This window comes from Teleopsis dalmanni, chromosome 2, assembly GCF_002237135.1.
Source record: "Teleopsis dalmanni isolate 2A chromosome 2, ASM223713v2, whole genome shotgun sequence".
Lineage (NCBI taxonomy): Eukaryota > Metazoa > Arthropoda > Insecta > Diptera > Diopsidae > Teleopsis > Teleopsis dalmanni.
Window position 1 is genome coordinate 63649186 of NC_051847.1, and position 8800 is coordinate 63657985.

Genomic DNA, 8800 nt, shown 5'->3' on the forward strand with positions numbered 1-8800 from the left:
AATGGTCTGGGAATTATTTATTATATATAATTATTCGTATTATTCGTGATTAATATTTTGAGACTGCTAGTATCAAGAATCGAACTCGTGCCCTGCCAAAAATATTATTAAATATAATGATATATGCATTGACGCTTTTAGTGCAATATCGACATATAGCATAATAAAAGTGAGTTGCTTGCAGTAACTGATTTTAACAAAAATAGTTCCCAAGTAAACTTATTGTGCTAAATTCACTATAACGAAAATTAAGATATCACAAAAAACTTTTTATTAAGATATTTTTAACATCAAACTTTTAAAAATAAAGATATCCTAAAGAAAATGTATATAATTAATTTGGAACCGAATTGATAAAGTTTTTTAATGTGTTTATTCTATCTTTTATGTTTAGGCATTTTATGTTCATTGGATTATACTTCTGATCTTGTATTACTTTTCATTTTTCTTGAACTATCTGAAATCTTAAGTTAGATTTATCTAACTTTTTTATGACATTTCCTTAATATTTTAATATAGTTATGGTTTAGTGATTTCCTATCTTCTCAAGGTATTTTCAGCTCCAGTATTTAAAGCATTTTTGCCGATAGCTTTCTTCAGGTATCTTTAGATAGAAAATTATTTCTGGTATATCTGGAGACTTGAAACATTTGTATTAATAGTCCACGAATTTTTTATATCTAATTTTCTTTTAAACATTAGCCGAATTAATTTTATTTTATTTGAATTTAGTTTCTTATTATAAAAACTGCTTCTGTCTTCTCTTGACCTTCCATTTGTTTGAAATATTATACTTCTTCTTTGAAAATCTTTCAGATATTTTTGATTGGGTTCTTTTTATGAATGCATAATACAAATGTCCTCAACACATACAATCATTGATTTTTTTTATATTTTCATATATTCACTATGTATAGTTTACACATAAATAACAAAAACTGCGCTGCATAAGAGCTTCACAATTTAATCTGAAATTTTTTTCATTTTATAGGAAATTTCCAGTGAATTAGTTTAATTTCAATTGAATTCTTTACATTCCATTTTGACAATATAGAATATTTTTTCAATATCGAACAGTTCCAATCGTGCAGCTTTTTGCGATCAGTGCTTTCAAAATTTACACGAGTTGATTATAAAACATTTGTAAACTTTTTCAAAAACAGTTTTATTTAAATAATTGCACTATAATCAAAAACGATTCAAAATTTTTTAAATATCTTTAAACAAATCACTTTTCAGACAACTTGTAAACTTAATGATTGTTCTTCTGAAAGTACTTGTAGCGCATTGTCGTAACGTACAAATTTATTTATTTGGAATGTGCTATCTTCATGGTAATCCGCATCAACAACAAACACATCTACAACCTTATCGATTGTGTACTTTTCCTGCAATAACTTATTTATTAATATAAGTGGAGATATTTTAATAAGACCCAGCCTATTGGGACATATAGTTAAAGGGAATTCATTGCTCTGCCCTGGATCTAAATTTCCTATTGAAAACTGTGCACTTCCAGTATAATCACACTTATTACTTAGTTTTGTCTCCAATTTAACTACGAGGTCCATCGGACGTTCAGTGGTATTTGTTACGCGGCATTGAAAAGTGAAAGGTTCACTTATTTTAACAATATTCTCTGCATCGATGATTTCTAAACGCACATCTTTATATTCAAAAGGCTGAAATAACAGTTTTATAATATTTTTGTAAAGCAATAATTGAGTTAATAATAAAAACTCACTAAACGCTGCAATTGACTTGTTTGTAAGCGACCTTTTTCGCCAAGATTCGAACGCCAAACTATATCAAGTTTACCCACAGCACTCGCTTGTCTAAGTTCCTTGATATCTTTCGCAATACTTGGTTTTGGCTAATTAAGTAGAACATTTTAAAAGATTTCATGGCATGGAAACTAAAGAATTTAAAGAAATACCTTAATGCAATAAAGAAATTGACAGCTATTGTTTGGTTGCAACATATTTTTTGTGGAAAACACTGACTCTCCATTTGGCAGAGTATTTAAAGAAGTAACAGTGTAGTGTTCTGAACTATCTAATTCCACTTTCTCCAAACAAAAGGGTCCAGTTGTTATGTTTTGTATCTAAAAATGTATGTTTTATTTTTTTTTAATTGATTAACAATTTAACGAATTACCTGCGCCTCTAAATAGCATTCATCCATTTCAGCATTAATAAACTTGGTTTTTACATCAAGTGGTTTAAGTACTTGAAATTTAAAAAATTTGCGAAAATTTTGTGGAAATCCAGCAAGAGTATTGTAATTGACTTCACAAACTAAACTAAAATTAAAAAATCATTTTTAATCAAATATTTAAATATTTTAAAAGTTTATTTACATATGAGTGCCGATTTCTTTAACTTCATAGCGAATAACATCATCTATTGTTTCCTCTGGTCCCAGCAATACAGATTGTGTTTTCTTTTCATGCATTAACAGATTAATACGTGTCGTGTTGGATTGTAAATCTGCTTTAACACTAACACCTTCTACCGGATGCGTTGTACAATTGTGTACACATATGTAACTGGCAAAAGTTTCACCCAAATATATATTACCAAACGATTGTGGCAATAACATAAATTGACCTGCAGCTACAGTTTCTGCACCTGAAACAGTTGTCCCTTCATTATCGAGCACCTGTCGAAAACTTGATTGTGGCATATCTTTCACCTCACATGTAATAACTTGAGGACTAACCAGTGTCGGACGAGTTAAACGCATTACTAACAATAAAATTACTTTAATTAAAGATATTGCAATTATATTCTAAATATTTAAAAGCACCTTTTAACGCCAACATATGTTCTCCTTGATCAACGTTCTGCATCTTGATATAGAAACTACGTTCAAACTTTTAAGTAATATTTTTTATTTTAAAATCAAGGAAATTTATTTATATTCACTTATAAACTTTTAAAATTTGAATATATAAAATTATGCTTTTTTGCAGGCGTATAAACTTTGTTTATCATATCAACAATTATTGTTGTTGCTATTACGACAGCTGATGAACTGTCAAATGAAACAACTGACAGTGTTGCCCATGAGCAATTTGAAATTTATATGGAAAAAGCATTAAACCGCCGGATAACAGTAAATCAAGTATATTATCTGGATATACTATTACCTGCAAAAAATATATTTGCTTTTATTATTTTTTAAGTTCAATAATATCGTATTAATTTAAAAAAAAATTGATAAATAGCATATATTACAATAATTAAACATTCATTTGAAATAATTTCAGTGTAATTTACTGATTTTGGAGCCAGCATCTGCGCAGTAATTAATTTTTTGTTGTTGTTGGTAAGGAGCGGCAAATTATTATGAAAACATTACAAGATATACACTTTCGTACTCAATTTGCAAAGGATATTTCAAAGTCAAATGTTTTGGCTGTTGTAGAATTTTATATAGCAAAGTCTAAATGAGATTTGTGGAAAACGACGCGTTAAAAATTTAATGTATATAAATAATATTTTTTTTAAAATTGCAAAAATAAATTTATTTAAAAATAAATAACACTAACAGAAAAAATAAAAAGAAGTCTTATTAAAAAAAAATCTTAAAGACTAACTGCAAATATTTCAATTATTTTAGTGGTAAGTATAAAGATGTAATATAAAACAACTCATATTACGCAATTAATTTGTTTCATTAAAAAACTAATATAAATTTAAACCATAATTTTTAAGCAAACTGCTTTTCTAAATCTGTGCAACTTTCCAATTAATGTTCGAAGCTATTTGTTACTATGACGTATCTTTCGCGAATATGTCAAAGTGCGTTAGAGCTTAAAGTAATTTCATGTAAAAATGTAACTTCGATTTAATTTGAAAATAATTGTGTGTAATTTAAATATCTAACATGATGTCATTACATTTCGCAAATTATATTCTGAAAATAAATGTGTTAAATTGAAGGAAGTGGCATGAACTAAATATGGTAGTTAGTTTCTATTGACAGTCATAACGTAATAGCTTACGAAACAAATCATAAATGCAATGATTTATTATGTTGTATATTTTTATTAATAAAAGCTTTTTTAAGTTATGTAGTGTAAACTACAATAGTGTGCATTCTCATAATAATTTGAAATAAAAAAATAATTGTGCAGGTATCGTTTATTTTTTTTTATAAATAAAGTTCAAGAAACGTAGTGGCGTTCTTTCACAGTACTGTAAAAGCACTATTTAGTTTATTTTTATAAAAACTCATATAAAATATTGATTAATTTTAAATAATTATATTTATAAGTAACAGAATATCTCTCATTACTACGTCGGTCCACCTGTGTGCCATGAATGATTATTTGTAAAAACTTTTCATCCGAAAAGTATGCAATAAAATTTATTTATTCAATTTGTATCTTTAAATTAATAATTACATTAGGTAAGGTTATCATGGTGATCTAAGAGTTCCATTTAGGCATGATATCCCATCGTGTTTATAATTACATTATATAATTGAAAATATTCCAATAATGTATATAGAACTTTAATTAAATAATATGTTACTAAATTACATGCTGTGATGAAATAGTGTACATTTCACCATATTTCGTTATCAATTAATTAAATAGCTATTTGTTTAATTTGTTATATTGTATGTAATTTTTAAACAGATAGGAAAATAGTGCTGCTAAATATTTAATATATTTCTCTTCTATAAAAGAATTAATGTTATTATTATTATTATGTTAAGGCTAGTTGAGTCAGTGGACTTGTGCATTTTTACTCTCTATTAACTGCGAGGTTTCTTCATAACCCCTTTCTACGCCTTGACTGGATTATTGTTTATCACTTCATCAGACTAAGCAATAATTAATATCAGCTCTGCATACCTCCCTGAGGAGCCTGTAACCATTCTGAGATTCGATAATACGGTGTTGGTAAGCCTGTCAGTTTTCGTAAATAATTTCAGGGCTCTATCCTTATATAATTTTTGATCGGAACAATTTTAAGGTCCCTGAGGATGTCATTCGTTCTAATGTACCATGGTACCTTGAAAAGTCTTCTCATAGCCTGGCTTTGTACAATTTCTAGCTGACGAATAGTAGTGTTTGAGGCCTTGCTGAGTGCTATAAGTTGTACATTGCTAGCCATACGTGGACTATAGTGTAGTACAATATCCATATCAATTTATGTGTAATAATGTAAACTAACCATTTATTTCAAAAAAAGCTACAGGAAGTTTTTCTTATTTGTCTTCTTTAAATTTATTTAAATTTAAATTTATTGGATTTAGTTAATTGGAATAAATTATTTTTGATAATGGACGTTTGGGTTTTTGTTTTTGTTTATAAGAACTATTATTAGAACACCAGCCAATGTTGATAGGTCAGAAATCAGAAGATATTAGTAAATCAGAAACTTGTTGTCATATGATGTCAACTGAGGCATCAAAATAAGTTTGGTAGCTTGGGGTCCAAAACTTTATATTTGTTTAAAAATAGGAATTCTGTAGGATAATTCAGTATCCAGGTGAACACGTAACACCTATTATCTTTCTAGATGGATTTAGTTTTATTTGATTTAGTAATTTTTGAAATAAATCAACAATAAATTGCTGTAATTACAGAATTAATTTCTCTAACGAATTCTCTTCTCTTTGATAATAGAATATCGTCGATGTATTTCCGGATATAATAGGGAGGCATAATAGAGTAGATTTTGTTAAAATGATTCAATTTCTTGATTATTTTCTAATTACTAATGATTTTCTAATAACATTTTTATTTAAGTTGTGTTCTTTTAGTTACAATGTAACAATTAATTACATTTCAATAACTGATTTAATGTTTATAGTATATTGCATCACAACTTATGACATTTTTAATTTCTTCCTTATACTTGTATGTTGTCACAACAACGAATTAAATTTAATTAAAAACAGAAATCAAAAACAGAAATGTATAATACGAAGATGATTCACAATTAAAATTGGAAACCTGTTATTTTTAATCATTCCAAAATTCATTATCAATTGATTAACTGAGAAATTATTAAGTATATGACCCATTCATACAGTTTGTTAACTATATTTTGTGTATTGCAGGTGATTTACTTCGGATTATACTTATCGATGCTTCTGCGTGACTGTAGGTAGATATAGTCTTCAAAGCCCAAATTCTCAAATTATTTTATAAAAATTCACATTATGCCAATACTTTGCTTGCATACTTTTCTCATAATGTTTAGAACTACTTGAACAGCAGCTACTGGTGCATATGTCATAAGACTTTTACTTCCAATTTATCGTACATCAATTTGACTATATCAATTATTTTTGTTGGTAATTCTTTGTTGCTAAAGCTTGTCCATAAGAGCTGTTCTATTAAATATGTCAAGCACTTTTAGGAAATTTACAAGTATCATTTACAGTCAGCATATCCATTATATGTTTTGTTGTATCATAATTCGAATCCTATTTCTTCATTTCTTTGTAGAGTTTTCAATTGGTTTTTTATCCTAACATGAATTTAGGATTAGATGGATGAATTTTAGAAGCGTTATTTCTAAGTGACCCGTTGACAATGCTCATCTCCCCGAAATACTCTCTCATCGTTCTAGTTGTCCATCTTGATCTTTGACTGGATGCTGAATGAGTATGTTAGCATGATATGTATGTAAGCATGATATTAATCTTCATCTTCGCGATATACTCTCTCATCACTTAAGATGTCCATCTTGGCCTGTGACTGGATGCTGAATGAGTGCTTCCTTGTATTTAATCATGATAGTAATGTTTACATTCGCGATATACTCTCTCATCACTCTAGTTGTCCATCTTGAACTTTAGCTGAATGTTGAATAAGTACTTCCTTATATGTAAGCATGATATTAATGTTTACCTTCGCAAAATACGCCGTCTTCGATTAAGGTGTCCATCTTAGTCCATGACTGGATGCTGAATAAGTGCTTCGTTGAAAGTAAACTTGTTCATTAACAAGGCGTTATTTGCTCATGTTATACGTTCTGGCTAATGAATTTGAGTATATACCGCTATTTTAAACAACTTTTTTCACCATGCTATATGTCAGTATAGCTTTATTTTCAAGATATCGTATTTTAAAATTGAACATTTTTACATGAAAATCATCAACAATCGATGAAGTGTAAAAAGCTTTAACTTTAAACTATGACATATAGAGAAGTTTAACAAAAAGATTTCTTTTTGAATTTTTTTAAAAATTTAGCCTACCTATTAATTATATATAAAGCCATATAGAAAAATTTACTGACTGAGGAATTGGTGTGCCCGGAAAATCAAAATCAAACCTGTGACTTAATTACTTTTATGAATAATGTTATGAATGGTTATATTTCAGTTGCTGTTACTGCTAATGTTACTACTATTTATTTATTTATATTTTATTTTATTTATTTTATTATTTATTATATTATTTGTACGCTTGTTTTATGAGTTTACTGATGATCACAGTAAGTTTCACAGTAAGCAGAGCATTGCGACCATGGTTGATCTTTTGTGCTACAACAGACTCTACCCGAACAGGAGACATTCCACCTACCGGCTGAAAACCAGAATGTCGGCCGTTGAGGACCTCCTAATGTCAGAAGAGGAGAGTAGTTCTCGAACCAGTGACCTCCAACTGGCCTAGATTAAGACTGAATAGTCTTAGAGTCGACAATCTATCTCTTCGGACAGACCCATTTTGTTAAGGTGATAACGCACTCCATGGTGACCCGTTAAATATCTCACCAGCAACCTCAACTGTGTTCTTCTGAAGAAGGATACCTTACCATAACTGTAAAGATGAACCAGCACTTTACGCTGACGGTTACCTGGAATGCTGTGCCAGTAGCGACTTCTCTTGGCTGAAAACCATTTATCAATCAGAGACCTAGAGCAGACCAACTTCAATAACAATTCTTTTGTTTTTTCCTAATACTAATAATATTTTATTTTATTGTATTACAAACATCAGAAATTTTGGTAGAATTTTGTTTACTATATTTTAAAGTAAGTGAAAAAGCAAGAAAGCTTTTTGTATGGTTAATGACATTTACTTAGTAAGTTAAGCTTACTAAATAAGCGATGGAAATGTACTATTAAACACACGTCTGTGTATTTGATATCATCAAGGTATTAAAATAAAATTCATTCATTAGTTCACTATTTTACCTTTAATAAATTTATTATTTTGATTGGATTTGATTTTTTTTCATATTTGAACTTGAATTCCGTTTTCAATGTCTGACTTAATTAACTTAATTAATAATATAGAGGATTTTACGATTTTTTCAAGAAAGAAAGAAAATTCTCCTTAAGTTAAATTAATTTCTGTATTTTTTATCTCAGTCTTAAAATCTAATAAATATAGTACATATGTAGAAATTTGGAAGGCGTGTGCAGTATCATCACATATGTATATGTAAATGTTGATTTATTTTTCTAATGTGTGTGTGTATAGAAGTTATTCAAATCAATTTAATTTCTCTACGCACTTTCATCCGAAATTTGTGTACACGCGACCCAAACATTGCCTCAAAATATTCCGATTTTAATTGCGGTTCAAGAACAGCAATTGACACATCTGAACAAAGCACATACAGGATATTTTGTTTAAATAAATGACTTTATGAGAAACAATAAAAAATATATCTTTTTTAATTGTTCATATTTGCAAATAAAAATAAATTTCATAACATACAGAATAACCGAAGTTAAACAGAATAATATGTATATTTTTTTTACATACGGGTATGTACGTATATCTGCAGTATATAATGTATTGAGAACCAAGCATTCCCGA

The 8800-nt window shown here is 28.5% G+C and overlaps 1 protein-coding gene across 1 annotated transcript; it reads right to left on the reverse strand.

Annotated features, from left to right (window-relative positions):
* Positions 1-1183: 1183 nt before the first annotated feature.
* Positions 1184-2913, reverse strand: LOC119685310 (probable trafficking protein particle complex subunit 13 homolog). Its single transcript, XM_038099554.1, has 6 exons — positions 2809-2913; positions 2360-2747; positions 2158-2302; positions 1937-2104; positions 1745-1873; positions 1184-1682 (listed from the first exon to the last, which is right to left on the reverse strand). The coding sequence occupies exons 1-6, from the start codon at positions 2849-2851 to the stop codon at positions 1236-1238; spliced, it is 1320 nt and encodes a 439-aa protein (XP_037955482.1). The 5' UTR covers positions 2852-2913; the 3' UTR covers positions 1184-1235.
* Between the last annotated feature and the right edge of the window lie 5887 nt (positions 2914-8800).

Bases quoted from the DNA above. Each gene is read 5' to 3' on its own strand.
- LOC119685310 (XM_038099554.1), bottom strand. From the start codon at position 2,851: ATGCAGAACGTTGATCAAGGAGAACATATGTTGGCGTTAAAAG. The intron at 2,748-2,808 runs GTGCTTTTAAAT...TTTTATTGTTAG, and splicing joins ACATATGTTGGCGTTAAAAG to TAATGCGTTTAACTCGTCCG. The intron at 2,303-2,359 runs GTAAATAAACTT...TTTTAATTTTAG, and splicing joins AAAGAAATCGGCACTCATAT to TTTAGTTTGTGAAGTCAATT.